The sequence below is a fragment of the Schistocerca americana genome, chromosome 1, assembly GCF_021461395.2.
Source record: "Schistocerca americana isolate TAMUIC-IGC-003095 chromosome 1, iqSchAmer2.1, whole genome shotgun sequence".
In the NCBI taxonomy this organism is placed as follows: Eukaryota; Metazoa; Arthropoda; class Insecta; order Orthoptera; family Acrididae; genus Schistocerca; species Schistocerca americana.
The window spans coordinates 854,161,355-854,179,198 of record NC_060119.1 but is presented as its reverse complement, the minus strand read 5'-3'; the positions used below and the strand labels follow the sequence as shown (position 1 = coordinate 854,179,198).

The 17,844-nt window shown below is 41.9% G+C and overlaps 1 protein-coding gene across 1 annotated transcript in view; it reads left to right on the top strand.

Moving 5' to 3' along the window:
- Positions 1-16,945, top strand: part of LOC124546791 — a 142,842-nt gene extending 125,897 nt beyond the window's left edge. Inside the window, exon 7 of the mRNA XM_047125063.1 lies at positions 14,794-16,945. Within this exon, the coding sequence (XP_046981019.1) occupies positions 14,794-16,301 (1,508 nt within the window). The 3' untranslated portion in view covers positions 16,302-16,945. The remainder of the gene's footprint in view (positions 1-14,793) is intronic.
- Positions 16,946-17,844: the final 899 nt, after the last annotated feature.

The window sequence follows — 17,844 nt, the reverse complement described above, 5'->3', positions numbered from 1 at the left end:
GCAAGCAATTGTGCAATCACGTCATCAACACAGATTTTCTGTGAACGTTTGGTCAGGCATTGTTGTTGATGTCTTGATTGGGCCCCATGTTCTTCCACCTACGCTCAATGGAGCACGTTATCATGATTTCATACGGGATACTCTACCTGTGCTGCTAGAACATGTGCCTTTACAAGTACGACACAACATGTGGTTCATGCACGATGGAGCTCCTGCACATTTCAGTCGAAGTGTTCGTACGCTTCTCAACAACAGATTCGGTGACCGATGGATTGGTAGAGGCGGACCAATTCCATGGCCTACACGCTCTCCTGACCTCAACCCTCTTGACTTTCATTTATGGGGTCATTTGAAAGCTCTTGTCTACGCAACCTCGGTACCAAATGTAGAGACTCTTCGTGCTCGTATTGTGGACGGCTGTGATACAATACGCCATTCTCCAGGGCTGCATCAGCGCATCAGGGATTCCATGCGACGGAGGGTGGATGCATGTATCCTCGCTAACGGAGGACATTTTGAACATTTCCTGTAACAAAGTGTTTGAAGTCACGCTGGTACGTTCTGTTGCTGTGTGTTTCCATTCCATGATTACTGTGATTTGAAGAGAAGTAATAAAATGAGCTCTAATACGGAAAGTAAGCGTTTCCGGACACATGTCCACATAACACATATTCTTTCTTTGTGTGTGAGAAATGTTTCCTGAAAGTTTGGCCGTACCTTATTGTAACACCCTGTATAAGCTAACTATTGCTCGTGCAAGAGCACAGTGATTTACCCATGGCAACAAATAGTGACTCTGTTCCGATGAAAACTTTAAATATAAAAAGCTGCTAGAAGACCATAACAGATGCATTAGAAAAAGTTAGAAAACTCCTAAACACATTTTGCGCTGCATTGCAGCGAGCAGCCGTTAGTATAGGAACTGCAAATGTTGTTGCTGTTAATTACTCAAGTAGTTGATATTTCATGTAGAGTGGAACGTGGCTATAACAACATTCGAAGGACCTTTCTATAACCGAGTGTCGTTGTAACCGAGATTCGTATTTTCAGTTTACTGCTGTGGCAAATGGAAAATCACAAATTTATTTAGCCTTGTTTTTTTAATTTTACGTACAGTGTTCACTTTTAACCTTACATGAATACAGTATAAACAGCAGTATGTCGAGTTCTCATTAAACTTCATTACTTAAGAGTAAACTTTACTTAAGAGTGAACTTTATTTAAGAGTGAAATAATCAGTCATTTTACTCTGCTGTCTGTTTGCCCAATACACACTTTCTAAATTACGTTCTACGTTCATTATTTCATTTGCAATGTCACTGCTCTCTCCTCTAGCTGCATAGAACATGTTTACAATTCGAATGGCTTCTAAAGCGTCGCTCACGGTAGGGATAGGCACTTTATTTCTTTCTTCTTTTTTTTCATCTCCCTCGCTAACTTCATGGTAGCTATGGCCCTGATTCTTCACCTCATTTACAATTTAGTTTTCACTTTACGCTTCAGTTGCAACAAGGTCATCATCTGTTGTTACACACATTTCGCAGTCGCAATAATTGAGAATATCACAGTTACTTTCGGGCGGCAATGCACATAGCGGCAGATCATCAATGTCATCAAATGTATTTTCAGTTTCAGCGACATTTAGGCCTTCAATTGTGATTCGTGCATGGCGGAAACAGTTCTTGATGTTTTGGGCTGTGATCCAGCTCAAAGCTTTGATAATGTATCTGATCCCATCCATCAGTGTAATAGAATAATCCTGCTTTTGCTCAATACATTGTTCCATTTTCAGTAGTATGAGCTTACGGTAGTGGCATTTCAAACTCCTACTTTCTCCTTGGTCCATGGGCTACAATAAGCTTGTCGCATTTGCAGGAAGAAAAACAAGCTTAATATTCTCCAGAATAGAGAGAGCAGGATGTGCTGGACAGTTATTAACAAGAATCAGTATCTTCCTTTTGTGATCCCAACGCCTTATTTCAATTTCAAAGAGAACGGAAGTCATCCAGAACTTTTTACAGCATTGTAGTGCACTGGCAATTTTTTTTACGTGTCTGAAACACCTAGGAATTTTTGATTTACCTAACACGAGCAATTTTGCCTCTCAGTTACATTTTTCTTTAGATGACTTGCCACCACTACGTTTTTCACCCTTGAATTTGAGAGTTTTATCAGGCGTCAGTTTAAAGAAAATTCCAGTCTCGTCTGCATTAATCCTTTCAAGACGGATTTTTTAAAATTTTATATAGAAACTTCTTCTTTTGACCACATAGTGTTTTATTAGTCTTGATCATATCACGAATACATTTTTGTCAATTCTGAACTCACTTCCTGCAATTAGGCCCTGGGACACTGCTGTTCCAGTAGTCTTATTGAGTGGGACACGGGTGTCCCACTAGGTTTACTCAGTGGAGCAAACGTTGTCCCACCAGTACCCAACAGCAATAGCGGTTACTAAAATATATATAGAAAACGAGATGTATACAATCAGTTTTTATTACACTGGTTAGCAACAATTTGTAGAACACATTCACTATCAAAGAAATACACATGTCTGATTTGTTATAATTACAAATGAAATGTTGCAAATCACTTTTTGCATAATGGATGCTGGCACATTTTGCAGATAGGTTTTGTTCTTGCTCCCTTGTTGTTGCTGGAACACAAAACACACCTTCTTCTTGTAGGTCCTTCTTCAGGGAGGTGTAGCCCTAGATTCTGCATAACTCTTGCTCTCTTAGAAGGGCGCCCAGTTGAGGATTTCCGCTTTACCTTGGCAGTCTTTTATCCCTTGGCAATCATCGGCTCTGCTAGGTTGACTAGAAAATGTTTTAGTGGCACTGTCTTGTGTTGAATTTCCTTTTGTAAAATCCAGGCATTTACAACACTAGTTAGCAACAGTTTGTAGAACACTTTCTTCAACCATTTATCGGATTTCCTGTCTAAATCGTACAGTCTGCTCATCTGATCAGCCAAGTCCACGCCACTCATATAGTCGTTATAAGTTTTCAGTGCCACTGGACATTCTACAACCAATTTAGAACCATCTTTTGCTTTTCTGTTCACTGTATATACATCATTAGAATGACAGTTACTGACCAACGTTACTTCTTTGGTATCCTGCCATTTACAGCACACCACAACGTACCAGACGAACTGCAAAAAAACTCACATTCCCCCCGAGCACGTTTCTTTGTTGATTTTGGCACATTTTTCCTGTTACCCACACACGTACCAACAGCTGCAAACGACAAGGTATCCATCAAACGAATTGATGTAAAAAATCTATCAAATGACAACATTACATTAGTGTCTCTAATTGTTTTTAAGAGCTGCAGAACTACACGCTCACCCAATTTGCCATCCAGATTATTTGCATCCTTTCCACAATATATGTTGAAGTCATATGTGTCGCCTGTTACAGAATCACTCCTCATCCATATCTTTATGCCACGCTTCACTGGCTTCATAGGAAGGTATTGTTTCAAGGCTGACCTTCCTTTGAACTTTACCATACACTCGTCAATGCTGTGTACTGTACTTCCCGACCTCGCTTTCTGAAAAGTGTTTTTCAGACAAGTGACTATTGGCTCTAGGTAGTACAGCTTACCAGCTGTGTCTGGTTACTCAGGCAAATTTAAATACAGTTTAGAAAGTAACACTTTGCACCTGTCTCTGGAAATTGCTCTTTTTATAGCAACATTTCCCATTGAAGTATTGAATGACCAATAGTCCGAAAATGAGGGCATTCTCTTGTAACACATTACAAGCATAACACCAAGAACCAACCTAATTTCTCCAGGGTCTGTTCTCTGAACTGTTGTTTTCTTTACCATTTTTAGTCTCTGATTCGTACACTGAGAGATAAACATAAAAAGACTGGGAGGAAATATTATCTCAAAGACGTCTAGTTCTGAAGCACTCCTATCCAATTTTGCTAATACAACTGGAATTACCATGTTTGGCATAGTCTTTCGAGGTCTGAACATTGCATCTACCTTTGACCACAACATTACATTGTTAGTTGAACCTCCGACGTATGAAACCTCACTGTTGTCTTGGTCACTGTCATCAGAATCACTTCGGGAGGACGACGGTTCAATCCCGTCTCCGGCCATCGTGATTTAGGTTTTCCGTGATTACCCTAAATCGCTTCAGGTAAATGCCGGGATGGTTCCTTTGAAAGGACACGGCCGATTTCCTTCCCCATCCTTCCCTCACCCGAGCTTGCGCTCCGTCTCTAATGACCTCGTTGTCGACGGGACGTTCAACACTAATCTCCTCCTCCTCGTCATCAGAATCACTCGTGTTAGAAGCACCAAGCCACCGCAAGATACGTTTATCCATATCGGAAGCCATCCTTGATTCAGTCCTACGTCAGTGTTTCTGAAATAATAAAGAATATAAAAACTATTAGTGTGTTTCCTTTATATTGAGAACTGGTGGGACAATGATGTCCCAAGAAAAAGAATACTGGGACATATATATCCTAAGTCGCAAAAACACTATTTCTGTTGTTTTTTTCATACGATAAACTTTCACAATCATGCGAATTATACATCAATTCAACACAAAAGTGTGTAGATAATACTTATATATGACACTCACGTTTTCTTAGCTCTATTTCAATGATTTTCTTCAAGAAACGATGCAAATATCATCACGACCATGTGATTTATTCACAGCTATACCGCCATGACAGTTTCACAAGTGCTGCGAACAGTCCAGACACAAGGAGGGAAGTTTAAAAGACTGTAATGTGCAAATTCATAGTTAAATTGGGACGCCTTTATCCCAACAGTCTACTTGGAACTTCTTGTGAGACATATATGTCCCGTTAGGTTCGAAAGGGTTAAAAATGTCACAATCTGCATATCCTTCACGAATTGTAGGCAATACGGTAGTGAGCCACTGTTGGATTGTTTCAGTATTCACATTGCTGGCTTCACCGCTCACTCTGCCAAAAGTAATGTCGTGACGTTGCTTGAATCTGTCAATCCAGTCACTGCTGCGCACAAATTCCTCATCTCCCATAAGGAGAGGTCCACTAATGGGTACATTGATGCCTCTCTGTTGCTTAAATCACGTAAGCTCCGTTCAGCTTTTCGTAACCGCCTAATTTTAGATCTATTTTGTGCAAACGCAGTAAAATTTTATTCGTATTCTTCCAAATCGTTTGGAATGTGGAATTTACGAGGCCAAATTGATGACACACGTCAACCTTTTCATGAAGGACTTTCACTTTTTCATCCATCCTTAAAACGTTTCTTTTACTGACCATGCTGTTCGAAAATGCGTGCAGTTCTTAACAAATTGTTATGGAAACAAACATCACGTGTACTGTTGACGAGTTCTGTGATTTGGCCACTACTGTAGTATGAATGCGCTGGGGCTAACAATGAGATGAGGAGTCTATACCTCACCTATTGTTGACGGAAGGGCAGAGAGAACAATATGCCAGTTTGCCATGTTACAACAGATTTTCTTCTACATTACATTATTTCTTGGAAAATCATTTTGTTGCCTGTGGTCGCGCATTTACATTCGTCCTGTTAATCAAGGATGAGAAGTATGTTCCTTACGAGTAATATGGCCGTACCACAGAAATCACAGCGGTATACCCGAGTTGTTGTAACTGATGTTGTTATAAGAAAGTTCAACTGTGCTATATTTCGTAACTGCCATTCCGTCGCTGGTCTTCCTCGCTCTTCCTTTCCCTGTACTGTTCCTTTTAGAATTTTTTAAGCAGCAGGTAGTGGCATACTGTATGACTTGTCCACTTAAATCGTCTTCGACTGTTTTTCCTTAAGTCGTTGGTGTTAGTGGACAAGGAAATCCATTACAGCTACGAAATTCCACGCTGGAATTTATGTGTGCTCTGCAGAGACGAGGTAGGTAGTCATTTGCAGACATCTTTTATTTTGGTTGAACGAACAGTGAGTGAAAGAAGCGAGTGCAGAAGCAGTTTGTGTATGTTGTTCCGATCAGCAAGCCTCAGATTGGTTTGGTACAGTTCTCCACTGCTGTTGGTTGTCAGCTACTCTCTCTATCACAGCATTAACCGCTAGATAAATCCCAAATAATCTGTGATCTGCACTATAGACTGTGTATTAGTCTACCACAATATTATTGCATCTAAGAGTGTGGACGCTTTGGTCTGTGTATCGTGAGTTTCTATAGTGATATTTCAGCAAAACTTCTGAACTTGATAATATGTAACTGTCTTGAAATCACACACAGTGCGATGCGCTTTCTGTGGTGTGTGTACTGTAAGACCTTCTGTGCACACACCATAAGATTATTTGACTTGTCGCTCTATGCAAGTGTCAGCAATATGTCTCGTGGTCTTATCATGGCGTGTTTAACTTCTGCCGTTAGATCAGACGATAGAAATGCCACTTGCACGCTTAGAGTAGCAGATTGACGGTGACCAACTTTAAACAGAACTTGATTAATTTTCACACACATTTATTAAAATAATAACAAGCATAAAAATAACTTAACTTGGTTCTGGATGCTATTTTCAATTGACAATCTGAAGTTCCTTTGGCCTTGGTACGTTAATCTTATTCTCACATATCTCTGATACTTGACAAAGTGTCTAAACACTTATCTTCATGGCTTATTAGGTGCAGACTGAAACTTGACTACAGACTAACGCAGACTCGTACAGACTAATGCAGACTGGTGCAGATAAATGCAGACTGACTGATCAGAGGTCTGTACACTCGTTTTAATACCTTGTGCGTTCATGTATCACTGCGCGAGTGTGATCTGTGAGGAGAAAAGGTTCTACGTTAGCAGCAATCTCATTGCCTGTGTTACATATTAATACGCGGATCGGCGGAAGCAGAATTTGGTCCGTCTCTAAGACAGCGCCATCTCGTAGTGCAGAGACGGACGAGCGCTGCGCCTGCGCTGTTGTGCTTAGCGGGGCGCGCTCTAGTGGGAAAGTTGTGTACGCGCTGACTACGCGGAACTATGTACACAACACCTTCCTTAGTACCTACTGTACTTGTTTTGTTTAACTTCAACGCATGTTTCCGAAAATGGCCGTGGGAGGCCAAGTGAAATGATATCGTGGTCGGTTTGTACTTGAACTCCAGCGACAAAATCTAGGGCGTTGTTCAGGGATATTTCGTGAATATTTCAGCACGGGGAATCTGCCGTCTCCTGCACTTTGATTTCTTACTTCATTTATCAGCACAACAGTGCAAATGTCGACGATATGCGCCGTGTGTCTCGTATAGAAACAAAAGTAGTACCGAATTTGACGCTGACAATAGTAATGCCAAGTTTATCCTTCGCCCTCAACCCAGCAGTCAGTACTGCTCGCTTCTGCCTCGGGTTTGTTCTTTCGGCGTTGATAGTCGTACGTTAGCAATGATACGTAGCAATATGGATAGTTTACTGATGAAGAGCTGGTTGACGTGACCAAGTGTATTGCTTCACTGAATTCAACGGAAGAATGAAGCCACAGGAGACCAGTCTCAGCTCCATCAAAATGCTCAGAAAATATCCCTGAAAAACCTCAGAAATTTTGTCGGTGGATTTCGGAGTCCTGCTCCTTGAATTTCATCCTCCTAGCAGCACTTCAACTACTATTTTCAGCAACTACTCTTGTTGTAATACTTGCTGAACAATTATATTTCTTCGAGTCGTCATATATTTTTAACCATTTGTCTATTCTCATCACAGGACTTGTTCATTCCTTGCATTGTATGGAACTGGGGACCTAGAAACGAGGGAGAGGCTTCGTCCCCGCCGTAGCCTCAGTGGTACATAACCCCACAACAGGCTACAGCAGTCCACTCACCCCTCCGCCGCCCTCACCGAACCCAGGGTTATTGTGCGGTTCGGTCCCCAATGGAACCACATGGGAACGTCTCACATCAGACGAGTGTCACCCCAGTGTGTGCGTGGTAGAATAATGATGTATGCGTACGTGGATAAAGTGTTTGCCCAGCAATCGCCTACATTGTGTAACTGAGGCTGAATAAGGGGAACAAGCCCGCATTCGCCGAGGCAGGTGGAAAACCACCTAAAAATCCACAGACTGGTCGGCACACCGAATCTCGACACTAATCCGCGACGCCATGGTACTTTATTCCTTACTCGGTCATTCCATCTTTTCACTTGCAGCACATTTGAAAGGAGCTCTAATCGTTTCATTTCTGTCTTTGTAACTGTTTGACAGCTTCTTGCTCGGTAGACAGTCACTCCATTTGGGGGAGGAAAGAGCATATTATGTCTTAACCGTGCGAAAATTAATTATCGCTACTGGTGTCAATAGTCTTGGCCACTTGGCGCAGTCAAATCGTCCCTACTTGCACAGTTTCAAGGGGGTTGTAACCGATGTATTAAGAAACGGAGAAAGTGGATAGGAACAATTTTCTTAATTCGCCAAGAAAAAAAATATCGTGAGACTTTCATATACGAGCTATATATCTCCCAGTTGGTCCTTCTGTTGCGTTACCCCATTTCACGAGATGTATGTGAGAGGAAGTATTACTTACACATTCCTACACGAATCTTGGAAGTTACGCTCACGGATATTAAGAACAAGCCGTTCAGTATACACAAAGGGCTTCATTTTGCTCCGGCCTGTTGCAGCAAAAGTGGTTCTCTGCTCCAAATAAAAGACAGTCTCTGTTGCAGTATTTATTAATATCGCGTCTCGCGCTCTTGCTGCATCATCAGATGAACTGCAGAACTTCACTTGACTCCTCGTCGTCCACGCCTCAGCACACATTTCATCGGCTTCAGTATTTATTAGTGAAACACATGCCTGTACACGTCGGTTTATTTAAACCCTTTGCTACTGGTGCTTGCTGATTTTATTTGCTTCTCTAATCCTGAGTGCTCGGCTCGGCATGTATTTCATGGTTTTTCATCGTTTTAGGATTTTTGGGTTGGGTTGTTTGGGGAAGGAGACCAGACAGCGAGGTCATCGGTCTCATCGGATTAGGGAAGGACGGGGAAGGAAGTCGGCCGTGCCCTTTGAAAGGAACCATCCCGGCATTTGCCCGGAGCGATTTAGGGAAATCACGGAAAACCTAAATCAGGATGGCCGGACGCGGGATTGAACCGTCGTCCTCCCGAATGCGAGTCTCGTGTCTAACCACCGCGCCACCTCGCTCGGGTTTAGGATTTTAATCTTCAGTTTGAAGATTGCGTTTCCGCTTCAGTTGTTCTTTCCGTGGTTTTAATATTGACGAAGGTGACTGGCACCATGGTTTTTAGTTGTGATTAATGCGGATCCGCGGTTTTTTTAAGGTATGTTTGCATCCTCGCACCATTAGTTTATTCTTCCACTTAATCTTTTAAATACCTTGAATGAAAACTTTCATGTAATATTTACTTTGTCACATTTTGCAGTTATAATTCCAATCCCAAAGAAAGCAGGTGTTGACAGATGTGAAAATTACCGAACTATCAGTTTAATAAGCCACAGCTGCAAGATGCTAACCCGAATTCTTTACAGACCAATGGAAGAACTGGTAGAAGCCGACCTCAGGAAATGTCAGTTCGGATTCCGTAGAAATGTTGGAACACGTGAGGCAATACTGACCCTACGACTTATCTTAGAAAATAGATTAAGGAAAGGCAAACCTACGATTCTAGCATTTGTAGACTTCGAGAAAGCTTTTGACAATGTTGACTGGAATACTCTCTTTCAAATTCTGAAGATGGCAGGGGTAAAACACAGGGAGCGAAAGGCTATTTACAATTTGTACAGAAAGCAGATGGCAGTTATAAGAGTCAATGGGCATGAAAGAGAAGCAGTGGTTGGGAAGGGAGTGAGACAGGGTTGTAACCTCGCCCTGATGTTATTCAATCTGTATATTGGGCAAGCAGTAAAGGAAACAAAAGAAAAATTTTGAGTAGGAATTAAAATCCATGGAGTAGAAATTAAAACTTTGAGGTTCGCCGATGACACTGTAATTCTGTCAGAGACAGTAAAGAACCTGGAAGAACAGTTGAACGGAATAGACAGTGTCTTGAAAGGAGGGTATAAGATGAACATCAACAAAAGCAAAACGAGGATAATGGATCGTGGTCGAATTAAATCGAGTGATGCTGAGGATTTTAGATTAGGAAATGAGACGCTTAAAGTAGTAAATGAGTTTTCCTATTTGGGGAGTAAAATAACTCATGATGGTCGAAGTAGAGAGGATATAAAATGTAGACTGGCAATGGCAAGGAAGACGTTTCTGAAGTAGAGATATTTATTAAGATCGAGTATAGATTTAGGTGTCAGGAAGTCTTTTCTGAAAGTATTTGTATGGAGTGCAGCCAAATATGGAAGTGAAACGTGGACGATAAATAGTTTAGACAAGAAGAGAATAGAAGCTTTAGAAATGTGGTGCTACTGAAGGATGCTGAAGATTAGATGGGGATATCACGTAACTAATGAGGAGGTATTGAATAGAATTGGGGAGAAGAGGAGTTTGTGGCACAACTTGACTAGAAGAAGGGATCGGTTGGTAGGCCATATTCTGAGGCATCAAGGGATCACCAATTTAGTATTGGAGGGCAGCGCGGTGGGTAAAAACCGTAGAGGGAGACCAAGAGATGAATACACTAAACAGATTCAGAAGGACGTAGGTTGCAGTAGGTACTGGGAGATAATGAAGGTTGCACAGGATAGAGTAGCATGGAGAGCTGCATCAAACCAGTCTCAGGACTGAAGACCACAACAGCAACAACTGGTGGTGCTCTAAGACCGCGAAACGCTTTGTTAATCGGTAAATACTGCAACAGTGACTATCTTTTATTTAGAGAACATTCAGTGTGACACAAGATGCCGCTACCGTAGATTGTCACGCTTTTCCTTGCACTCTAGTGACAACTAAAGAAACTGGCGATCAGTCTGCTCTATCACTTGTCTTAATTCTACGTCATGAGGTCACTAGGCTGACGAACAAAACTGAAGTATCGGAAAGACAAGAATTCAGATTGCGTTCTACTTCGTAAGTGTGTCGGGAAGTCCGCGCACTCTTCGGTTAAAACAGTATGTTGTCCATTGATGAACCAAAACATAATGACCACTGCTCACCGCGACGTTGGACATCGCCTTGTGGCGTTGCGGGTACGTGATGCGGTAACACAAGTATGTAAACGGAGCAGACACGGAGGGGGGAAAACCTAGCGTAGATATGGGCTGCAAATCGGGAAATCTATTGAGATCAGCTGGTATCAAAGTCCTGTTACCAGTGTCATAAAAAAAACACAGGCTCCAGTGGTATGGGCGCATGATGAGAACGAACAGCGAAAGACCTACCAAAAACTATTTCAACCTATATCTTGTAGGATTAAGACCATGGTGAAAAACCAAGAAAACTTTGAATAGAGACTGTAAGATCAGATGCGGAGAAGAAAGGACACAATTGGGAAGTTGTCCTGGAACAGACGATGTAAGAAGACAGGAGATGGTGAGCGGTTGTACACAACACCTGGGTAACTGGAATTGGAAAACGATGATGATGATTGATATAAGCGACTTTGGCAAAGGGCAGATTATTATTAGACAGAGCCAGTGAACGACTATCTCGGAAACGGCAAAGCTGGTTCAATGTTTAATGCTACTGTCGTGAGCATCTACGTAAAGAGGTAGAAGGACTGTGAAACTAAACTACCACGAGGACCAGAACGTGGGATTCGGAGGCTACTCTGCGCTCTAAAGTAGGATAGACGATTATCTGCAGCATTTCTGCCTAAAGAGCACAATGCTGGTGTACACACAAATATTCGCAGCACACCATGCATCTTGCATTGTTGAACATGCAACTCCGCAGCAGGCCACCCCTATATGTTCACATGTTGATCTAGAAACATCGCCAATTCCGACTGCAGTGGGCACAGGACCATCGGAATTCGACCGTCGATGTGTGTGTCGGCTCTTCGGGTGAATCACATTTTTGCTATGCTAGGTCGCTGGTCATCTCCACAAACGCCGTCATCGAGGTGAATGGCGACTCAAAACGTGCAACGCGCCAGGGACGCAAGCGGGTGGGAGCAGTATTATGCTGCCCTTGCATAGGACCTGTGGTACTAATCAAAGACACCCGGACGGGTTGGAGAATTTCTCTGCCCGGGGACTGGGTGTTTGTGTTGTCCTCATTATTTCGTCATCACCATTTGTGACAGTGACTGGATTGGATTGTGAATAAAAAATGGACTGTGTAGAAATTTGGACTTTGTACGGGCGCTGATGACCGCGCAGTTGAGCGCCCTACAAACCAAACATCATCCTCATCACTAACTGAAGGCACGCTGGCAGCTGCGAACCACTTGCATCCATTCATGCTTGATGTCTTCCCTGACACGATCCCATCTTCCAGCAGTATAATTGTCCATGTCTCGGAGCCACAACCGTGCTACAGTGGTCTGAGAAGCATTTTAGCGAAGTCACGCGACCAAGTTCGCGTGATTTAAATCCTATGGAACCCATCTGGATCGCTATCGGGTGCCATCACCGCGTACACAAATCAGAGGCCCGTTATTTAAGCGAATTACATGACCTGTACGTAGACATCTAATGGCACACACCTCCACAAACCATTCAACAAACTGTCGGAGCCATAATACGCAGTATCTGTGATGTATTTCGTTGCAATGACGCACAAATGTGTTATTAAGCAGGTAGTTCAAAAATGGTTCAAATGGCTCGAAGCACTATGGGACTTAACAGCTGACGTCATCAGTCCCCAAAACCTAGAACTACTTAAACCTAACTAACCTAAGGACATCACACACATCCATGCCCGAGGCAGAATTCGAATCTGCGACCGTAGCAGTCGCGCGGTTCCGGACTGCAGTGCCTAGAACCGCTCGGCCACCGAGGCCGGCTAAGCAGGTAGTCATAATATTTGGCTCATCAGTGTATACTGGAGTACTAAGATATAAAAAGTTTGTGCCCAGTGGTAATCGTGCCATACACAGAGATCTATTTTTCTCCATGTCCCCTTGACGTTTTGCGAAGCGTCCTTGCAGTTATACTTCGAAAGACTTCCTCAACAAGTGTTCAAGTGTGTGTGAAATATTATAGGACTTAGCTGCTAAGGTCATCAGTCCCTAAGCTTACACACTACTTAACCTAAATTATCCTAAGGACAAACACACACGCACCCATGCCCGAGGGAGGACTCGAACCTCCGCCGGGACCAGTCGCACAGTCCATGACTGCAGCGCCTGAGACCGCTCGGCCAATCCTACGCGGCTTTCCTCAACAACTTTGTGCAATTTTTCATAAGCCTTTTAACGTTGAGGCAAATCTTCACAGTAGTTTCCGAGATTAGACATCACATACGGACAGAAGAACGTGGCGAGGAACATGAATCTGTAGCACGTTTGCATAACGCTCTTGAGCGTAGCAGAAGTTGTGGCAACAAAGCATGGCAGGGTGCATCTCTTTACGTCAGGTAATCCATTAAAAAGCATCGGCCCAAATGGTGGTATATCGATATCATCGATATTTTCTGGCGATCTATTCGGATAATATTTTTATCATCATCTAAATCACAATATAGAAAACTCCACCCTACCTTCTTTTTAAAACTGAATTATTTACGGCATAAAACAGGTACAGTTTTCTACTTTGAAGTTAATAAAAGAAATTTTGACTGTTATCAATTGTGTATTTTTTTTTACTCCTCTCACTCGAAAGAAATGCTGCCTGAAATATTGGAAATGTGGAAGCTAAAAAAGGAGACTATCTCTAGACACTCGTCCACAATTATCAGTGTGCTTATGAATAACACCAACTGGACAGTTGGGAGATAATTCATTTGCAATCTGAAGGGAAATGTCTCAACCTAGTTCCAGTCTGTGTCAGATAGCTAGGAATTAGTTATCAGTTCTAAGGACTTCAGTTCCAGCACAAAGACTGTTTTCAAAAGCTGTTGAAGTGATTTCTGCTCAGGGAAGTAGGTTAAAAGCAGATCATTCTAATAAATAAATTTTTACGTTCCTAAGAAAATAATTTTTGCAACTAATAATTTTTTTCATTTACGTTGTCTGTACTTCGAGTAATTTCTTTCTGCCCCTTTTTTCTTATCCTGTAGTATAACTTTATTTTTTTCCCAATATTTCTCTGATTATATGTAAACTAATGTGTAACGAAAACTGGTTTTCGTTGATTTTTTATCAACTCATGAAACCCACTTCTCATGGTATTAAATAATAGATGCAATGATAATTAACCTGAATTAAAAATTAAATTTTTACTACATATGTATCGAAACATCGACATTTTTCATTCGATTTATCGACGACATTTACTAGGGCTATGTTGGACTATATCCAATGCCGTTATTTGTCTTCCGATGATCGCCAATACGCACGCCACTAATCGCTGCGTCACAGTGTAACTCTGTCGGCATGAAGTCATATCTCAAACAATGCAATACTGAAACAAAACAATACAATACTGGCAATAATGCTTTCTGTCAATCTCAAGCACGGATATCAGTAAAACTATTTAGTTCTTCAATTGTACAATCAAGAGGGATAGGGTGTCTTCCTGGACACACTGTAATTAAAATATTTTTGAGTAATATTCATTCAATGTATTTTTCATATTTGTCTTTCTGAATACTAAAAGTTATGTTGACATTCCGCTTTGCATCATTTTGGATAGTTACCCTTGAATGTTTGTTGGTTGTGACCTATTGTGACCGTTGATCATCGATAACTGGTTACACAACGCCCAGTCGTAACGTTCCGAGGCGACTTGAGAGTTCAGTTGCCTTACGTCTATGGGCAGCAGCTACTTCCATGATTGTTTTTCAGATGAGGAGTGGCAGCTGGAGGACAGAAGCAACGCCACGCTCTCTGTGGACACTGACTGCATGCAGCTGTTGGCGGACGTCCTGGACCACCCCACGTGTCCACTGGAAGACCTGCCACCGGAAACCATTAAGCGGCGCGAGCAGTGCCGTGTGCAGCTGTGGACCGACATGATGCGGCGATCGCCTCACATACCCGTGACCAGCTACCTGGCATACACGCAGAGGACAAACGTCAACCTCTGCCTCTTGGCCTGGATGGCAGTCAACTCATTCGGCATATGCCACGACGTCCCATTTAGTATCATGCAGTCTGTGCAAGATGCTCGCTGCTATTTCGATAATCTCCACGACCAGTCGTGCCTGGAATCGAACGCTACAGATGCCATCTGCTCCGTTTCCAGAGCTATTGTGTTGCTCAAGTGTCGCGATTTTTCTTTCCGTAAGCCTTTCGATCTATGTCGCGTCGTGCTTTTCCCAGATGGATCGTACTCACCAGTGTCCAATTCAAAGTGGTTTGATCGCCCCAAAGGGTATTTAAAGCCAACAGAGAGAACGCTGAACTTCAAAGACAGTTTAAACAATGCCACTTTGAAATACAAGGACTTTAAAATCGAAAGTTTACAACCTTTAGAAAATTCGTTCATAGCAGTCAATATTTTTTTCCGTTTTTTGACAGCTGGAATATACATGTACCTTCCCCACTTGCGTAATTTGCCTGGAATGATATTCCTGTTATTTCAGGTCACGGGTGTAATTCAGATCTTGTGTTCTGAGGTCATGTATCGTATGGTAGGTGTCCCCGACTTACCTACGACCATACTAATCGACAGTGCCCTCACACTTCTTAGCTGTATCTGGCTAAACGCGTTCTGCTACCAAATGTACGCGTGCATCCGTCATCTCAGGCTTCCTAACGACCTGCTACCGGCTGAAGCAAGAAAAGTGTTCTGCCGTCAGGTGTTGTATGCACTAATACCCTGGAGTCTTGTGTGTGCAGCCAGTAGTACTCTGGAAACAATGAACAAAGATTACATTTTCCACAGTCGGATTATAATACTCGCGGGAATTTCGTTATCCATAGCTTCCAATTTGGTTCTTCTTGGACTGGTTGGGTTCATGTACCTTCGTACTAAGAAATCCATGCGGCAACTCGAAATTTTTAGTAAAAATAAATTGGGCTCAAAGAAACAACTTCTTTACCTTTCAGTTAAGACTGTGATGTTAAGTGGGATATGTATACTTATTAGAATTGGTTTCCACCAGGCACAGGGCGTAGCGCAGTTTGTTTACTACGTACACATAGCTTCAATGGCACAGGGACCACTGCTGTTCGTCTTTTTCATTTGTAATGATACGACGCTCCCTGTATTCAAGAGAAGGATGCTAGCGCTGTGGAGACCAGACGTCGTCAGCCCAGGAGAAGAGCTGTGTTCATCGGCTGAGAGAAATCTGGCAAAGAGAAACAATGAACAGGCTCCGGCAGCAGAATCCTCCTTGAATTGTCCATGAGTCTTCTTCTCAAAGGACTGTCTACATTTTAGACCGTACCAATGCCAGTTCTCTTTTATAAAGATTTAATCCAACTGATACGACAAAATTAACTGCGGATGATATTAAACCACTGTTGCAGACTCTGTTTACGTATGTTACTTCACTGAGATGAAGAAACTACCCCCTAAAATTGAATCTGCATGAGAATAAGAGATAAGTTCTTGCCCTACTTATTCTACCAAATCGTATTATTAGACATTAACACGAACTCCAAAATTTAAATAACGACGTTTTATGATATCTGGCATGCATCAAAAACGAAAATAATCCAAGAACTTCCCGTTTATGGTAGATTATTGTAGTCACTGTTGTGTAAACTGAAGGCAAGAGAACATATTCTGACAGTGCATTTACAGGAATCTTTTCTCCGTTCATACTATTCATAAAAGGCTTTTACCAGATGTCTATGTCTCTGTTATTTTGTACATAATTAATTGCACAGTTGTGTTTCGTCTTGTGTCTCGCTGCAAGTGGAAGAGCCTACGATTCGGTCTTCGACTGGTCCTGGAAATTAGTTGTTTTAACAGGTAATATGACTTTCACACCTGGAAACGCTATATGTACCTGAATGTTATCATATTGTACCACATTAAACTACAGGATGAGACAAAAATTTTCATTACGTGTTTATTTATATACTCTGTTAATTAACATTATTTATCTTGCTGAAATATGAAAATTTCATACATGTGTGTAAAAGTCATACATGTATATGATTTGCAATTTAAATACCATTCCAAGGTAAATTAATATCAATGTAAAAACAGGGTAACTGTGAGATGGAGACAGTTGAAGGGCAGTAGTGTGTGGATGAAGGTGTGAAGGTATTTATTGGACCGATTAGTGGTTCGATTCGAGAGTGTAGAGCAAAATGTTAGAATAATGGACATCAATAAAAACCTGCTTTGTAAAACGTGGTTCGAATCGAATGCAAAGTGTTACACTGGCAGATTTACACGTCACTGAAGTAACGGCGTTTGTGAGGCATTCGGTGGCTTGTTGAGCGATTGATGCATAAAGGTAAGGCATTAAAAATCTAGTTGCATCCTGTATGCTACTCTTAAACAAGGAAGAACAGTTTTGAAAAGGGCATTTACACAAAGAGTATTGTGGAAGGAAAAACATGTGCCAGAATTTAAACTGTAGTGACACATGCTTTCAGGAGATAAGATAGAAGGGCATAATACTGACCCTTAACATAGACAAATGTAATGTATTGCGAATACACAGAAAGAAGGATCCTTTATTGTATGATTATATGATAGCGGAACAAACACTGGTAGCAGTTACTTCTGTAAAATATCTGGGAGTATGCGTGCGGAACGATTTGAAGTGGAATGATCATACAAAATTAATTGTTGGTAAGGCGGGTACCAGATTGAGATTCATTGGGAGAGTCCTTAGAAAATGTAGTCCATCAACAAAGGAGGTGGCTTACAAAACACTCGTTCGACCTATACTTGAGTATTGCTCATCAGTGTGGGATCCGTACCAGGTCAGG